At 43.0% G+C, this 18,413-nt stretch overlaps 1 protein-coding gene across 5 annotated transcripts; it reads left to right on the top strand.

The window, feature by feature from the left end:
• Positions 1 to 368: 368 nt before the first annotated feature.
• MFAP5 (microfibril associated protein 5) lies at positions 369 to 14,609 on the top strand. 5 transcript variants are annotated; one of them, XM_032347174.1, is made up of 10 exons: positions 369 to 642; positions 1,134 to 1,220; positions 2,189 to 2,224; positions 6,725 to 6,769; positions 7,257 to 7,289; positions 7,887 to 7,922; positions 9,788 to 9,817; positions 10,537 to 10,624; positions 11,207 to 11,280; positions 12,756 to 14,609. In XM_032347174.1, the coding sequence occupies exons 2-10, from the start codon at positions 1,163 to 1,165 to the stop codon at positions 12,866 to 12,868; spliced, it is 513 nt and encodes a 170-aa protein (XP_032203065.1). In that variant the 5' UTR covers positions 369 to 642; positions 1,134 to 1,162; the 3' UTR covers positions 12,869 to 14,609. The 5 variants fall into 5 exon arrangements, with proteins under 5 accessions (XP_032203065.1, XP_032203067.1, XP_032203068.1 ...); XM_032347173.1 differs by having other exon boundaries at positions 371 to 642; positions 1,161 to 1,220; XM_032347176.1 differs by lacking the exon at positions 6,725 to 6,769 and having other exon boundaries at positions 370 to 642; positions 1,161 to 1,220.
• Positions 14,610 to 18,413: the final 3,804 nt, after the last annotated feature.

Genomic DNA, 18,413 nt, shown 5'->3' with positions numbered 1-18,413 from the left:
AATAGGATTCCCGGGGGTGGGGGAACCACATTCTGGAATGTGTGTGGGTCAAGAAAGAGAAAAAAGAGAGCGAGAGAAATATAGGAATATAAAGGAATTGGCTGGTGGTGAAGAGATGAGTGCTGGCGAAGACAGCGAGACAGGAGGAGGGAGAAGATTCAAACATGGAGGACGGACAGAGAAGGGCAGAAGAGGAAGGATGGCCGACCATCCAAAGATGAAAAGGAACCCAAGGCAGAAAGGGGCTGGGGACTAGGGACTGGGGCCAGGTTGCAAGAGGGAAAAGAAGCTCATGGAAGAAAGGCTTTTGCCAGCGGAAGCCCGGCCTCCCAGAGAACAGCAGCATCCCTCACTGGTGTGGTCATAACCTTTGGAATGAGGGTGTGAGTGACTGCAAAGCCCCAGCCCCCTTCTCATTCCCGCCTCATCACACTCCTCCAGCCTGGCTTTCTCTCTCTCTCTCTCTCTCTCTCCCTCGCTCTCCCTCATCTCATTGTTTCAGAGTAGGCCAAATTTGAAGTCCTTCCCAGGGAGTGGCCCTGTTCATCTTACTCTCCAGCCAAAGTAGAAACAGCGTGAGAAGGAGAGGGGCCCATTCGGCAGCCAAAGGACTCGGTGGACAGAGCAGAGGAAAAATACACAGTGAGTTGTTTGATTGTACAAAACCCTAGACAGACAAAGGGTGTGCGGGGTGTGTGTGTGTGTGTGTGTGTGTGTGTGTGTGTGTGTGAAGGCCGGAGGGGGGCCGTGGGGAATGTCACTGACTTGGATTGAGTGAATACCCCATTTATCCTTGGAATTCAAAACGAGACACCAAGATAAGTGGATGATATTTAAAAGTCACGGATATCAAAAAACTAGACACTGGGGGTGAAAGTGGCCACACACTGGGGGCAACCATGCACCATCGAGAATATATAGTTTCCTCTGACTTGGCAGAAAAAAGGCATGAGAATGAGAGTAATGGTAAGTGATCAAAGAGAGAATTTGAGGGAGAAATGTTGGGTGAAAGAAAAGAGAAAAGGCTGGAGTTGCACAGGGGACCAGGGAAAGCCCTGGGCAGACAAAGAGACAGGGACCCTCCAGGCAGCCCTGCCTGGGCCTCAGATGCTGATGTGTCCTGAACATCACAGCTTCTCCTCTCCCAACACCACTCTCAGATATGCTGCTCTTGGGACCCAAGGTGCTGCTGTTCCTCACTGCCCTCTTCATCCCCTCTGGTGAGTCCCTCCCTTCAATCTTTTCTCCAGCTCCTGGGGGGAATGTGGAGCTGTAGGTTATGGGGTGGGTCGGTGACGGGGACTGGCAGCAGTCGTTCTGGCTCCCGAGTTCTAGAACTAATATTCAAGAAAAGGGCAGATTTGTGTCTGACAAGCAGGGGCTGGGATGAGACCAGAGATGATCTCAGACTTGGGAAGTATGTGGAGGGTTATGAATATAAGATCCACACAAATGCTTATTAACCCCAAAAGAGGGTCACACACACACATCAATGTACCGGTCAACAGAGGAAAGAGAAGCTGACACGCCAATGTGTTTGCAAACATACGGAGACAGCTAATAAGAAACAGCTAATAAGAAACGGGACCAAATTCAGTGCGTGAAGGGGCACAGTGGGAATATATACACTCACACCTACCCACACTAGCTCCGGCACACACACACATGCATTCACATGCACACAAACGTGCCAAGCTATGTGCTAAAGAAAAGCTATCACAGATGTCACAGAACAGAGCTGAAAGATTGGCCATGGAAAGGGAATCTTGGCACCTTGAAGAAATCCTGCTCTATTTTCTCATGCTGCCAGGTCCACACTGTCAGAAAATTACTTTGTGCCTTGTTCATAATAGTTCGTACTATGGCTGTGGGGTTAGGACAGGACACTTCAGAAAGGCTGTTAGCCCCAACTGCTGAACAGGATCTGACTCCTGCTAGGGAATGAGGGCAAGAGGGCATCCCATGTCAGGGCTTGGCAAAGCAGGGCTTTATTCTCAGGAATGTATTTTTCTTGAGGATTTCCATGTCAGCACTAATGGTCTGAGTAATTTTGTACTGAACTATACAGAAATACAATGCAGAAAAATAAAGTACAACCATTTCCCATCATTTTTTGATTCATCCTATAAAAGCTTGATGGGGTGTAGAGCTGGAGTCATTTATCCCTCTTCTCTGTCCTTTGGTACAGATTGGACACCACTAGGAGTCAGTGGTCAACGAGGAGGTAGGTAAACCTTTGGATCTGGACTCGTCTGTGTTTTTAGTATATATTTAAGGAATCTCTACCCCCAGTGTGGGTTTGAACGCAAGACCCCGTGATTCAAGAGTAATATGCTCTTCCAGCTGAGTCAGTCATGTGCCCTATCTGCTGGGGCTATAAGAATAATGCAGATGAATGGTCAGAGTTAAAGCATCTATAATATAACAGAGAATCACATTGCCTAAGTATGGAAAATCGGATTCAACTCACCAGTTTCCACAACCCTGTTATCCTGTTCATAAACGTTCCTTGCCTTTATTTTTTTTTTAAAGATTTTATTTATTTATTTGACAGAAAGAGACACAGCAAGAGAGGAAACACAAGGAAGGGGAGTGGGAGAAGAAGAAGCAGGCTTCCCACCCAGCAGAAAGCCTGATATGGGACTCGATCCCAGGATTCGGGATCATGACCCGAGCTGAAGGGAGATGCTTTACAACTGAGCCACCCAGGAGCTACAAACCTTCTTAGTTTTTAACAAGAGAAATACCTTGCCTAAATCCTCCTCTATACCCATCTCTTGTTTCTACTCTCCTATATGTAGCTCTTATCTCACTGAGAAAACCCTACTAATCTTAACAGCTTTTTCCTATCCATGTAGCAACAGAGAAACTAACATGCAGACAGAATAAAAAGTCATCTCAGTACTACAGCGAAATTCTGGCACTAATGGACAGAAACCAAAAGTTTTGGTTTCCAAGTGGCCACTTCCTACAGCTTGATGATGGAAACTCCAATCAAACATCTCCACTCTGCCTCTAGACATTCAACATTATTACAATTTATCTCTTACTTTTCCCAACTCCTGAGAACACAGCAGTATGTAACCCATTAATGGACCATAAAATCAAATTAGCAGATCACAATGGGTAATTTTTAATGAATTAGTACAGACTAAAATAAAAGTGGGGTACATTGCAAGAACATTTCCAGAGTAAAGCATTATCTTTTAAAACTCATTTCAATTTTCTATGTGTGCATTGGGGCACAATATAATTTCTTTCTGTACATCGTGGTACAGAAGATAAAAATAAAGAAACACAATTTTTTTTTTAATCTGTTTCAGGTAAAGAATTATGAATCCCAAATTTTCTGAGCCTTCAGAGTTCAGCATTAGCAAAGAACTTTTGCATTCATTCTCTGGGCTGGTTAAAGTCTAGTCCTTGTCTACAAGTTTGGGGTGCTTTTCTAGAAGAAATATGATTAAAATGCACTTAAGGGGCACCTGGGTGGCTTGGTAGGTTAAAGCCTCTGCCTTCCACTCGGGTCATAATCCCGGGGTCCTGGGATGGAGCCCCACATCTGGCTCTCTGCTCAGCGGGGAGCCTGCTTCTTCCTTTCTCTCTGCCTATCTCTCTGCCTACTTGTGATTTCTGTCAAATAAATAAAATCTTAAAAAAAAAATGCTTACTTAAGGGGCGCCTGAGTGGCTCAATCGGTTAAGCATCTGCCTTCGGCTAGGGTCATGAGCTCAGGGTCCTGGGGTTGAGCCCCGTGTGGGCTCTCTGTTCAATGGGGAGTCTGCTCTCCCTCTCCTTCTGCTGCTGCTCCCCCTGCTTGTGCTCTCTCTCTCTCTCCCCATCAAATAAGTAAAGCATTTAAAAATAAATAAAATAAAATAAAATGTTTATTTAAGGGGCTCCTGGGTAACTCAGTCAGTTAAGTGTCTGCCTTTGGCTCAGGTCATGATCTGGGGTTCCTGGGATAGACCCTGCGTGGGACTCTCTGCCTCACAGGGGAGTCTCCTTCTCCCGCTGCCTGCTGCCATCCCTTCCCATGGTCCCCCCCACCCCCACGCCGCTTGAGCCATGCTTTCTGTCCCTAATAAATAAAATCTTTTTAAAAATTGCTTACTTAAGGGGCGCCTGGGTGGCTCAGTCGTTAAGGGTCTGCCTTCAGCTCAGGTCATGATCCCAGGGTCTTGGGATCGAAACCCACATCAGGCTCTCTGCGGGGCAGGAAGCCGGCTTCTCCCTCTCCCACTCCCCCTGCTTGTGTTTCTGCTCTCCCTGTGTCTCTCTCTGTCAAATAAATAAATAAAATCTTTTTAAAAATTGCCTACTTAAGATTTCTTTTCAGAGAACATGAATCCTAGATAAGCATTTATGCGGTGGTAGCTCACGGGAAAGATGGATAATCTGAGGAATACACCAAAAACCAGTACTCCATCCAGAAATTCTGAGGTGACGGCAAGAACTCATTCTTAACCCCTCTGCTCACCCACCGGTTCACTTGCATATCTGTGAGCGACTGGACTGGAATGCAGATAGAAAAGGAACTGGCGGCATTTAGCTACACCCTGGAAAGGCTCCACTCCCCTCTTAAGGGTTTTTGGAAGGACTCGCGCTAGTGGTTTTTCAAACGTCCTGGGGATTGGAACAGACTTCGATTTCTTTTACCAAAATTTCATCTGAAATATGAAAGCTAATGCTGAGTGTTAACTATAAAAGGGCTCTTTTGTCAGATCTGATGACTTTCTACCTGGAATTATTTTTTAAAAGAGGATAATGTAAGCAGCCGGGGAAATTGCTTCAGAATGCATTATTTGCGTTTTGCCTCTGCCACAGTGGTCAATTGCTCTGGCATGCTTTATAAAAACGCTATTTTCTCCAGACAAAACGCAGCATTTAGACGCTGAAGTTGTAAGGAAAAAGTCAAAGCAAACAATTTGCTGACCCCTAGTGGGCAAAGTAGATTATGACGATAAGTCATCTGCAAGAAAGAGTAATTATAGATGGGATATTTAAATAATTAGGTGTTAACATTGCGTTGTTATTTTGCTTTTTAAAGTTGAGACGATTTGGGGCGCCTGGGTGGCTCAGGGGGTTGGGCCTCTGCCTTCGGCTTAGGTCATGATCTCAGGGTCCTGGGATGGAGCCCTGTGTCGTGGGGCTCTTTGTTCAGCGGGGAGCCTGCTTCCCTCCTCGGCTCACTGCCTGCCTCTCTGCCTACTTGTGCTCTCTTTCTCTGCCAAATAAATTAATAAAACCTTTAAAAAATAATAAAGTTGAGAGAATTTGTTTTAAGTAGTGCTGTTATTTATAGTTTCAGATACAGTTTTCTTAGCATATCCTAATAGATTCCACCTTAAGACCTGGACCATTTATTTTTTTATTTTTCCTACTGCCTTTACTTTCCAATGATTAACTGCAAGGTATTCTCTACAAACACACCCTCTCTTCTCTCACCTCACTTCTTCTGAGCATCGGAAAATCATTCACAGAGTGCCTGGGTGGCTCAATGGGTTAAAGCCTCTGCCTTCGACTCAGGTCATGATCCCAGGGTTCTGGGATCAAGCCCTGAATAGGGCTCTCTGTTCAGCAGGGAGCCTGCCTCCTCCTCTCCCTGACTGCCTCTCTGCCTACTTGTGATCTCTGTCTGTCAAATAAATAAATAAATAAATAAATAAATAAATAAAAGAAAATCATCCACATTGCCTTGGGTGAGCATACTTGTATGTAAACATATCAGCAAACTGATATCCAATTATTTCAAACCTGTAATTATCGGAATCAGTGTCTTTGGTAAAGACAATTTGCACTTAAAAATAAGTATTGCAAAGAGATCATCAATCCGTTGTACTTGCAACAAGCTGTATAACCTTGGGTAAATTATTTACTTGTTGGGTGCTCAAATTTTATCATCTGTAAAAACAGATTTTTTAAATAGTGCCTGGCACCTAGTAAACCCAAATTAGCTATTACATTATTATCTGATAGGACAATGAAATATGTTATTCTTCTATTCCTAAACTTAGGGGATGCCTGTGGAGGATTATCTGATGGGCGTGTAGGTAAAGGAGACAAAGGGAAAAGGATATTCTGGGCTAGGACTGTATGTGTATATTCATGGAAGTGGGAAACTGACATTTGTTTGGTTTGTGGGGAAAGGACTTGGGTGGAGAAACAAACAACGAAAAACAATTGTGGGATACTCACTGAGCATTGGCAACTGTGCTAGAAAGATTTCACTTACTGTGAGTGCAAGAATGGGAGGGGGACAGGGAATGCTCAGAAAGTGTTTTCTGGGGGCCCCTGGGTGGCTCAGTTGGTTAAGCATGTGCCTTCAGCTCAGGTCATGGTCCCGGGGTGCTGGGATCAAGTAGAGGCTCCCTGCTCAGTGAGAAGTCTGCTTCTCCCTCTCCCTCTGCCCCTCCCCACTGCTCATGGTTTTTTTTCTCTCTCTATCTCAAATAAATGAAATCATTTTAAAAAATATTTTATTTATTTATTTGACAGAGAGAGAGATCACAAGTTGGCAGAGAGGCAGGCAGAAAAAGGGGGGAAGCAGCCTCCCTGCTGAGCAGAGAGCCTGATGCGGGGCTCATTCCAGGACCCTGAGATCATGACCTGAGCTGAAGGCAGAGGCTTAACCCACTGAGCCACCCAAGCGCCCCGCAAATAAATAAAATCTTCAAAAATTACTTTAATTAAAAATAAATGTTTCCTGCTTTTTTTCTTTATTCAGATGATGTGACTCCAGTGACTCTAGAGACATTCACAGAAGATCCTAGTAAGCTACCCTTTTTCTTTGTTTTCATCCTGGGAACAGAAGGATTGAGGATGATATGTGTACAATGATAAATGAGGCATAGAAAAGAGGTCAGTGGGCACTCTGAGCTCATGCAGACCCAAGTGTCTGTCTTAGATACCACTGATGCTGTGAGGATATGGCCCAGGAGCCCACATCCTTTCATTTCGATCTTTCTTGCCTCCTTTTAGATCAACCCTTTTTTCTGCTTCTCTTTCCCACTTTTTCTGCCTGTGTTTTTTAATATATTTTTTTTAAGATTTGTTTATTTGACAGAGAGATCACAAGTAGGCAGAGAGACAGGCAGAGAGAGAGGGGAAGCAGGCTCACTGATGAGCGGAGAGCCCCATGCGGGACTCAGTCCCAGAACCCTGAGATCATGACCTGAGCTAAAGGCAGAGGCTTAACCCACTGAGCCACCCAAGTGCCCTGCCTGTGTGTTTTTATTTCCTGTGCTGTGTCTTTGCAGATCTGGTGAATGAGCCCTCTACAGATGAAACAGGTAAGTCTTACTACTGCTTTTAAAATGGCTTGAGTCTTGTTAATATCCACAATATATTCCAGCTTTTGAATTAGTCCTGTATTTTTGTCTAAGAAAGGAATAGAGAGATTGGGGGTGTTTTGTTCAGTGACAGTGGGATCATGGGAAGGAGTCCCCCAGTCCTCTAAAAAGATGAAACAAAGTGGATGAATACCTAAAACAAGGCATGTATAATAAACTATAACGTCAGTAGGCCAAATATTCTTCAAAAAATTTCACAATTACTTCAATTAACCCTAATCCCTTGGAAATAACACACAAACCCAGCCACAGCCTTGACTTTGCCCCAATACCTCCATTCTCCCTTTTTCTCAATCTTTTTTTTTTTTATGGGGGGAGGGGCAGAGAGAAAATCCGAAGCAGGCTCCAGGCCCAGTGCAGAGCCCAAGCTGCAGTTTGATCTCAAGACCCTGAGATCATGACCTGAGCTGAAACCAAGAGTCAGACACTTAACCGACTGAGCCGCCCAGGCACCCCTCCATTCTTCCTTTTTCTCCTCTGCCTTCCCCCTTGCCAGTTCAAAGCCCTCCTCACACCTGCTGTTTTGTGCCTTTTCAGTTCTGGCTGATATCGAGCCTTCCACAGATGACCTGGGTGAGTTCAGATGGGGATCCCAGGGCCACTGGGGCCATTCTGGGCTTTCCCCAGAGCCCATTCTGGAAGGCAGTACAGCTGGTGAAGGATCCGAAATAGACGCGACTACAGTTCAATGAGCACATTCTTCCAACAGTTCAATTTAGATGAATGGCATTTTTGATCCCGTAACATGCAGGGATTGTGCTGGCTGTTTGATGTACAAAACACCAATATGTGATCTTTTCCTCAGAGTTTCCAAGCCTGGGTGGGTAAAGGCAAGACAAATATATAAACAGTCAATGTTTGGGAAGCTAAAGGGAAACTTCCTCGAAGTAACGGTTGAACCGATTCTTGAAAGAAGAACTGGAGCCAGCCAGGCAGTCAAAGAAGGAACAGTATGTTCCAAGATTTGAACACAAAATAGAGCTTGGCACATTGAAGAAACATTTTTTTAAAACAATTAGGGCAAAACCTACAAGAAACAAAGGGTAGGATGTGGGAAAAGGAGACAGAAACTAGATTTTGAAGAAATAGTTATTGCAAACCTACTACTGAGTATCAGGAATATAAGATGAACAAAACTGATTTTCTTTTACTTGGTATTTTTTTTTTTTGTCTACTACACAAGATTAACAAATGGGTAACTTTATTTAATTTCACAAAATGCCAGAATCAGGATAAGCAACAGAAGGAATAGAAGACTAAGAGAGTCCTTGAGTATAGTCAGTGCCGGGGCTTAGGAAAGGGTTCTGTGGAGGACACACTGATTAAGTGGCTTCTAGAATGACAACAGGAAGTGAATCGAGTAATTAGGGAGAAGAGATCTGGGGTGAAGGAAACACGATCCAAGAAAGGCTTAGGACGGAACTAAAAACCCATCAGAATAGTTTTAGACAAAGAAAGGTTCCCATCAGATTTGTGAATTGGAAATCCAGCCAGGATGCTATTGCACTAGTCCCAATAAAAGATGATGGCCTGAACTCACTGAGGTGGAGGCAGGGTGTGAGCTATGATAGGGGACTGTTGAGATGATGTCCAGTGTCCTGTTGGGTAGATGGTGGGACCATTCACTGAAGAGCATGTTGAATTGGTGAAGGGTAAGTAGGACAGTTTAAGACATGTTAGATTTGAAGGATCTTTGAAAAATCGACAAACTCTTCCATAAAATGGCAGGTGGCTTTAAAGGTTGGGAGCTTGGAAGAGATCTGGGCTGGAAGTAGAAGTCTGAGAATTCTCAGCATGTAAGTCTGCCATTGAAACCAGGGAATAGATGAGATCATGTAGCATTCTTCCCATAGTATTCTATCTACCAGCAACTCTTCCAATGGCATTTTGACACATAAATCCCATGGTTAGTGTCTTCCCAAGACTCATCTTACTCCTATAATTCATTCTACAAGTTAGGCCTGTATTTAACTTGACCTTAGATTAGGTTTGGCTATGGCTGTGACCTTTGCTATTCTTTGCTGAATAACTTTTATCTGAGAACCCACGATGATGTATTTGATTTACAGAGAAGAAATTTTCTTTTATGAGTAAGAGCTTCTATAGGGTAATAGTCTTTTCTCTCCTTAACTGTAGGATGAAGCTCTTCTGGGCATAGGGATCCTTGCCTGGTGTCTCCACTAAATGTGCTTTTGGTCAACAAAACAAAGATACATTTTCAATTCTAGAAGAGGAGAAAGGCAAAATCAGATTTCCCATCCTAACTTCTAAATCTTTCCAGTTTTGTGGAACAGTACAGCCCACTGTGGGTTTTCTGTTAGAAGTTGCTAAAAGCACTATCAACTCCTTTGGTTTTTTATTTATAAGTGAGGTAACATGACAGTTGCAGTAGTGACTTCTAGAACTGGTAATAACTGAGTAAAATTTCTCTCTTCCAGCTTCTCCTGCTGATAAAAATACCACAACAGGTATGAATGTCTTTTGCACATCTTTTTCTTCAGCTTTCTTCTCAGGGATTCATACCTCCTTGCTCTTTGGAGGATACTTGATATACCTTCTAGCTTGCTTCCAGTTCTTTCTCAAGGAGTATTTTTAGTGCCCTTCATTTCTACTTTTTTTTTTTTTTTTTTAATGAAGTCTTATCCTCAAGCTCATGGGAAAAAGATGGGACCATTGTTGGATGGTCCTGAAAGATTCCTCTTCCTAAGCTGCCTTTGGACTTTCTGTGGTGGTTAATGAGTTAGGAAGTGACAGCAAGGACTCAGTATTACTCTGGTTGCCATGCCCAAAGTTGCTCTCTCTATTGTACTGATGATTCTGATGTGCATCTAGGATTGGAAACTACTAAAACAGAAACTGTGGCCCCCCTAAGAATTCTGATTCTTTAGAATGGGGTTAAAAGCATCTCAGTTTATATTTCATATGGCCACCTGGATAACCCTAGAAAGACTTTCCTAGAAGAACCCTGAGATTATTTTATCTACTTTTGCTTCCAGGTAGGAAAGCACCTAAATTTTATTTCAGCCAATTTTCTACCATTCTCTTTTGGCCAATAGGGAGGGCATTCCCCCAACTTGTAATAATCCTGTGTAGAGATCACTTTGTATTTTTTTCCCCCATTCTGTCTACCTTCTTCCGTCTCTTGAATCCTTTGTGGATCCCTGTTTTCTCTGCTGGACTTCTTCAGACTGCCGGGATGAAAAATTTGCCTGCACGAGACTCTACTCTGTGCATCGGCCAGTTAAACAATGCATTCATCAGTTATGTTTCACAAGGTAAGGGGTCCCAGGACGGGTAGAAAGCATCATCCATGGTAGTGGTTTCATGTCCGTAACTGCTTAATGAACACCCACTCTGGGATTTCACTTTTTGGAAGCTAGAAGGAGTTTTTAACATGATCCTTAGCTATTCCCGCTGGTGCCAGATAGAACCCGGAATCTGAACTGAGGTATATGGAGAACAGACTGACCAGTAAGACTAGATGCTAGAAGGCTAGTGAGATGAGAGCTGGGGAAAAGATAGTCATGAGAGAAGTACTGGTACAGTGAAATCTAGTACCTCACGGAAAAAGGCTGACGCGAAAGATCCAATAGCGGGGAGGAGTATTCAACTTAACTCTAGGTGGGAGTGTGCAAAGTAGCACTAAGAAGAATAATTAATACCATTCCATCCCCTGCATTCCTCTGGGAGGGAAGAAAAAGCAGTCCAGAAAAATTAAGGAAATCCAGAGTGGAGGAGAACAGTTAGGGAGAGTGGGGAATACAGAAGTTGAGCAGGCAACCTTGGCCTAGGCTAGTTCTCCCTCCCAATGCTCTTTTCTATCTACTTTCCTAATCATGTTACTGGGACTCTGGCAGTTTACGACGTATGTACATCATCAACAATGAGATCTGCTCTCGTCTTGTCTGTAAAGAACACGAAGTTATGAAAGGTAAGATGATGGCTGGGTGTCAGTGGGAGGGGTAGTTATGAGAGAGAGGAGTAGAAACATGGTCCTAATGGTTCCAAGGTCTGGCTTCTGAGGAGGGCGTTAGGCCACCTCCTTAACCCCCATCAACCCCTGGTTTGCCAAGTTATGCTAAATAAGCAATCTAAGTAAAGAAGTATGCTTAATATGTAAGAAAACGGTGCTTGGGTCTCTTTCCAGCTAGGTTGTAACCCCCACCTTCTCCTACACATAGAGCTTTCTGAAGCCCTAGCTGCTTTGAAGCTCACTGGGGTTCAAGGTGAAAAGCACAAGTCAGGGCCAGCTAGCTGGCTCAGTCTGAAAAGCATGCAACTCTTGATCTTGGGGTCATGAGTTTGAGTCACTCATTAGGTATAGAGATTACAAAAATAAAAAAAAAAAAGAAAGAAAACTTAAAAAAAAAAAAAAGCCAAGTCAGCCATTACAAATAGTAGATTAAGAATTGGCAGCCATGTTCATAAAGGAACAACTTTGTAAAAAAAAAAAAAAAAAAAAAATCTACTAATTTGTAGACACTGATGTTTGTATAGAGCCTATAAATAAATAATAATAAAAATAAACCAGATTGGACATTTTGAAGTTGGCAACATTTTAAACAGTCTGCCAATTCCAAGAACCATTGAAATTACTTATTGTGAAAATTTAGAAATAAAGGAGGGTAGAACAACTTTAAAAAAGAAAAACAAGATTACAAGAGTCCAAAGTGTGTGGTTATAAACCATGCATTGTGGGAATAAACATACTTCTCACCTTCCCTATGGCCAGCCCCAAACGGTGAGTGTGGTTGGTGAAGGCACCACAGACACAGCCCTTTCTGACTCAGCAGCCCATCCTGCACTGAGCTTCTGAGTAAGAGCTGTAGTTAACTTCGCAGAAGGAAACTTATTACTTGCCCCCATTGGCCTTGTGCAAGCACCTGCAAGGGAAGCACCTTGAGACTGAGGGATGAGTACTTTGGACTCTAGGCACTTTCAGATGTCTCAGGGGACTTACTAAAATTAGCTATTTGCAGGTAGTAAACAGATAGTCCGTGATTGAATCTCATGGTTTTTGCTATTAATAAATCCATGATTATAAGAACTGGGAGCTAGGCATCCAGAGGAACCTAAAATTTACTTGCCAACTGGGCTAGGTACTTTGCACATATTATTTCATTTTAAAACTCACAACTACACTGTGGAGGCTGGTATTTCATGCTTATTATCTTGGAAGGGATAGTGTGATTCAACAAAGTTAAGGAACTTTCTAGTAAGTAATAAATAACAGTAAGCTGCACATCTGGGGTTGTAGCCCAGATCTAGTTCTCTTCAGTCTTTCACTACAGCACTCTACGGCCCTCTATCTCTTTTTTTTTTTTTTTTGGCCCTCTATCTCTTAACATGGAAGCCCTTGTTACCTTTTTTGCATTCCCAACCCATTATGCTCTGCTTCTCTTCTAGATGAACTTTGCCGTCAAATGGCTGGTTTACCCCCAAGACGACTCCGTCGCTCCCACTACTTCCGACTTCCACCCTGTGAAAATGTGAATTTGCAGAGACCCAGCGGTCTGTGATCACCAAGGAAGAGGAAAGAATAATGTGTGGGTGGGAGGAAGAGAATGCCCTAACAAGAGGGACTCCTTCTTGTCCAACCATTGTCCGCTAACCCATAGACATTAGTATTTCTTAAACCAATCCCTTTGCAGTGCCTAGCTTTTGCCTCCATTCTCTGACTGATAACACAGTCTGTATTATTGCCTGGTTTTGCTGTTTCTCAATATCATGATGTAGATTAATGATAACCATGTGGCTTATATACAAACATCCTACACACAATTTCAAAGGAAAATAAACTTTAGGTTAATATTGACCGTCGGATCTGTCTGAACTAGATCTTAGGGAGGAAGAAGCTGTTGCTGTCCATTTTGGCTGGCCTTAGAACTCCATTTTTTTTTTAAACATTTTCAAGAGCTTCCTAGATTAACATGTCATTCATTTACATAGTCTTTTTTACTCTTATTTTAACTATTTTGCTGGATTTGCCTGCTTGGATTTTTTCAGAAGAGTCATGGTAATTTTTGTAGTCCTAGAGAATTCTCCAGAACACAGAGCTACACAATCCTACTGGCAACACATAAAGACTCAAGATGAGGTCTGCTGCGTTCAGAGGCCAAGGATAAAGAGAGAGGAGTAGGCTATGTATGGAACTGGGACTCATGGTTCCCTGTGCACTTTTTCATGTAGTTGTCCAACTGGCAGGCAGGGGTACAAAGTCCCATTTACTTGTTTTTGGTCATATGGCGGTTAGCCCACCCTCTCAAATTAGACAATTTAATGTGAAATAATTTCTGAGTTTGGTCAGGGTTTTCCTGATTTGTCGCTACTTCTTTCATCATCATCACTAGACAAAATCTGTAGAAATTACCATGCAAATGGACTCCAGAATAGCCTGATTTGGTGCTTAAGAAGAGCATTCAGACTTAAATTTTAATAGGCAGGCCAAGTTTTCCAAACGGTTTATAAGAAAGAGTAATAAAACACAATATTCACACAACCTACATTTTTATGTTGGCTCTAGCAGTAACCTGGTAAACCAGTAAACTAGGTTTAATTTCCCATCTTTAACATGACAAGGTTAGATTTATGTTGATTCTAAGGTATCTTTTCGTTCTGTGATTCTCAAGATTTAAGTGCATTATTTGTATTTCTTGAAGCCTAGATGCAGTCTAATTCATAGCCTTCATGTCTGCTTATAAGAGGAGAAATTTCATGTTAAGACAGTAGTCCACAACACAACAGAAAAAAAATCCTATTACAGGTTACTGATTACACACTATAGATGCTTCTATTTGAATAACTTAATAACCTTCCAAAGAAGCCCACAAAAATCAATGGAAGTAAGACACTTTGAGGCAAGTTACACACTCAGAATTCCTCTCTGCTTGGTAGGGTTGACTTCTTTTCCTCTTGAAAGAAAACTATGTAAATGAGCATCAGATTTTGCTGTTAAGAAACAATTTAGTTTAATGGGATTTGCACAACTGATTAAAGAGAAATGCTAGGAAAAGACCCAAAGCATGTAATCTCTGCTCTATAGCCTCTAAAAGTAAATATCCTCATATATAAATAGACTTATTAAGTGGATATTATACCCACTGTAGAGAAATCTCAACAGGCACAGAATTTCCAAGAATCATTTAAGAATCTCACCATGAACATGACCATCCTACCATATATTGAATGAGGTGGCATTCCCACCACAAAGCACCTCAATCCCAGTATTGAGTATATTGCAAATTAAACATTTTAAAATAAGCTTTTCTTTATTCCTTTTCTGGATGAGTGGTTTTTTGTTTGTTTCTTCTTCTCATAATGACAGGAATTTGTGCCTTTTTTAAAAGATTTTATTTATTTAGGTGCCTTGTTAGCACAATAGGTAGTGCTTCAGTCTCAAAGATTTTATTTATTTATATGTTTATTTATTTGAAAGAGAGAGAATGAGAGAGAGAGAGAGAAAGAGGATGAGAGGGGAGAGGTCAGAGGGAGAAGCAGACTCCCCACTGAGCAGGGATCCCAATGCTGGACTTGATCCTGGGATTCCAGGATCATGACCTGAGCCGAAGGCAGATGCTTAACCAACTGAGCCACCCAGGCGCTCCACGAATTTGTGATTTAAAAAAAATTTTTTTTTAAAGATTTTATTTATTTATTTAACAGAGAGAGAGATCTCTCTGAGTAGGTAGATAGGCAGGCGGGAGCAGGCGGGGGGTGGGCAGAGAGCAGAGGAGAGCCCGATGCAGGGCTTGATCCCAGGATCCTGAGATCATGACCTGAGCTGAAGGCACCCAGGCACCCTGCTTTTTTAATTTTTAAAAATTTTTCTTGGGGCGCCTAGGTGGCTCAGTCATTAAGTGTCTGCTTTCGGCTCAGGTCATGATCCCAGAGTCTTGGATTCGAGCCCCACACCAGGCTCCCTGCTCAGCAGGAAACCTGATTTTCCCTCTCCCACTCCCCCGGCTTATGTTCTCTCTCTCGTTTTGTCTCTCTCTATCAAATAAATAAATAAAATCTTTAAAAAACAAAAAATCTTTAAAAAACAATTTTTTATTTTTCAAGATTTATTCATTTATTTGAGAGGGAGAGAGAGTGCGTGAGAGGGGCGGGGTGGGGGCAGCAGAGGGAGAGGAACAAGCTAAGCTCAGAGCTGGATCTTACGACACTGAGATCACAGCCTGAATGAAATCAAGAGTCCATCCTCAACAGACGAAGCCACTCAGGTGCCCCAAGTTTTTTTTTTTTTTTTTTTTTTTAATTTATTTACTTTAGAGAGAGAGCACGCAGAGTAGGGAGGGGCAGAGGGAGAGAGAATCGCAAGCTGACTCTGTGCTGCGTGAAGAGGCCAACTAGGGGCTCCATCTCACAACCCAGAGATCATGACTGGGGCCAAAAACAGAGTAGGCGTCTTAACCAACTGCATCACCCAGGTGCTTCTCTGCCTCCTCCCCCGCCCCCTGCACCAATTTACGCTTTTATCCCACTTTGCAAAAGGAGCACCAGCATTGCTCTATCCCACTATTCTCTATTGTAACCTTCCTCACTCCGCAATTTTGCCATCAGTTCTCCAACACACCACATTTACTCTCCTCCAGGAAATTCCTCAATTCATCAGAAAATTATTTTCCTTTTCTAACCCCTTTGGACCCAACAGTCTAGCTAGGTAAAGCTTCTTGATTTACCCTCGCTTCTCTTCTACTTGATCATTTTCCAGTGTTTTCCCATTTCTCGTTGTTCTTAGGTTCTCTACCTTTTTTATTCTTGATATGTAAACCAACATTTCTAATTTGCTTCCCATTCTTTCCTTATGCTTCTAAATTCTTATTTTCCACCACAACTTTCCCACGCGAACAGTTCCAGATCAGTTTCAAGAGGTTGATTTGGTCCTGTTTTTTTTGTTTTTTGTTTTTTCTCAGCTTTATTTATTTTAGAAAGAAGGTGGTGAGGCAGTGGAGGGAAGGGCAGAGGGAGAGAATCCCAAGCTAACTCCCTGGTGGGCACGCAGCCCCATAGGGGGCTAGGCTGGGGTGAAGGGGCAGCATACATCTCACAACCTGTGCGGAAACCAAGAGTAAGTCAGTCAACAGACTGAGCCACCCAGGAGCCCCACTCCTGTTCTTTCCATCTTTTTATTTTTTTTAAAGATATTTATTTATTTATTTATTTGATAGAGAGAGAGAGATCACAAGTAGGCAGAGAGGCTGGCAGAGAGAGAGGGGGAAGCAGGCTCCCCACTGAGCAGAGAGTCCAATGCAGAGCTCAATCCCAGGACCCTGAGATCATGATCCGAGCTGAAGGCAGAGGCTTAACCCACTGAGCCACCCAGGCGCCTCCTTTCTCTCTTTTAAAAAAAAGGTTTTATTGGGGCACCTAGGTGGCTCAGTGGTTTAAGCCTCTGCCTTCAGCTCAGGTCATGATCTCAGGGTCCTGGGATCGAGCCCCACATCGGGCTCTCTGCTCGGCGGGGAGCCTGCTTCCTCCTCTCTCTCTGCCTGCCTCTCTGCCTACTTGTGATCTCTCTCTGTCTATCAAATAAATACATAAAATCTTTTAAAAAAAAAAGGTTTTATTTGTTTAAGAGAGAGCACGAGAGAGTACGTGTGAACATGCGAGGGTCAGAGGGAAAAGCAGACACCCTGCTAAGCGGGGAGCCTCACATGAGGCTCAATCTCAGGACCCTGGATCATGACCTGAACAGAAGGCAGATACTTGACCAACGAAGCCACCCCGGTGCCCCCTTTCCCTCTGTATTCTTGCCCACTGTTTTTTACCTTCATCCCATTTCTGATGTTCTAGTTTTCATTCCTTGTTCCTCCCATGAAAGGATTTGAAAACCTTTTACTCTTTTAGGTGTTAATATTATCCATTTTCTGGCGAACACCAATGATAACCCTCTTCAGTGAGGAATTTATATTTTGATGAAAAATAATTACTTGAATCAAAACAGTGCATTTTTAATCTTGGAATTAAAGGATTTGGTCAAAGTATCTTTAGGCAGGAGTGCCTCAGTGGCTCAGTTGGTAAGCATCTACCTTCGGCTCGCCTTTGGCTCTGGCCATGATCCTAGAGTCCTAGGATCAGAGCCCCTTGTTTCTGGGCTCCTGGCCCAGAAACAGAGCTCATTGTTGTAGGATTCAGAAGCAGGGAGTCTGCTTCTCCCATTCTCCATGCCCCTCCCCCTGCTCATGCTCTCTCTCGCTCACTCTCTTTCAAATAAATAAATAAAATCTTAAAAAAAAAAAAAAAAGAATGTATCTTTAGGCAATTTTTGGAATTGAATCCCTACCTGGTACCTTGAAAGATGACAGCTTCATCTGCCTAGCCGGGAGGTTTACTCCCGTTTTCTCTCCTAAAAATTGAGCTAATTCTGCTCTGAGCCTAACTTTTTCCACACTGCATGCTTATGAAAATTCTCCTTTCTCCTTGAACGGGAAATTCAAGTGTGCACTCTACTCTAAATATAGTTCTATGCATACTTTCTCTTAGTATTCATTTGACTCTCAGGCAGATGGTGCAAACCCCAGCTGGTCTCCCGACTTTTGGGCCTTGCTTTTGATGACATCGAGAAGTGGATGCTGCTAGCCACAAGCTCCTCCCTCCTCTGCCCCAGGGTGTTTGTGTCAAACCAACTACCTGACACCCGGTCAGAGGTGCAAACAACTTGCAACCTCTAAGGTTACCTTTCCTCCAGTACTGAGGCAGCTGTAACCCAGGCAAGAAAGAAATTTGAGAATGAACAGAAAAGAAGACAGAAGAGCGCTGGACAAAGGGAGTTAGCAGATGGGAGAGTAGCAGCAGGTTGGCATCATCAGGGCAGGGGACCAGGATGCTAGAAGATGGGAATTCTTAGCTCTGATGGGGAAAGGGAATTTGGAAAGTGAGGGGAAGAGGTACCGAGAGACCTGTAACTTTGCAGGGTAGAATGGAAAAACTTCAGGATCACAGCAGAAGGGAGGCAGGATGGTCCACAGGGAAGCAAAGATGTGGTTGAAAAATACAACAATCAACATTGAAATCCTGTATCATTTACCATTTTCACTAACCAAACATCAGGGAAAGTGACTT

Source organism: Mustela erminea, chromosome 6 (assembly GCF_009829155.1).
Source record: "Mustela erminea isolate mMusErm1 chromosome 6, mMusErm1.Pri, whole genome shotgun sequence".
Taxonomy (NCBI): Eukaryota; Metazoa; Chordata; class Mammalia; order Carnivora; family Mustelidae; genus Mustela; species Mustela erminea.
This window is presented reverse-complemented; position numbering and strand designations above follow the sequence as displayed.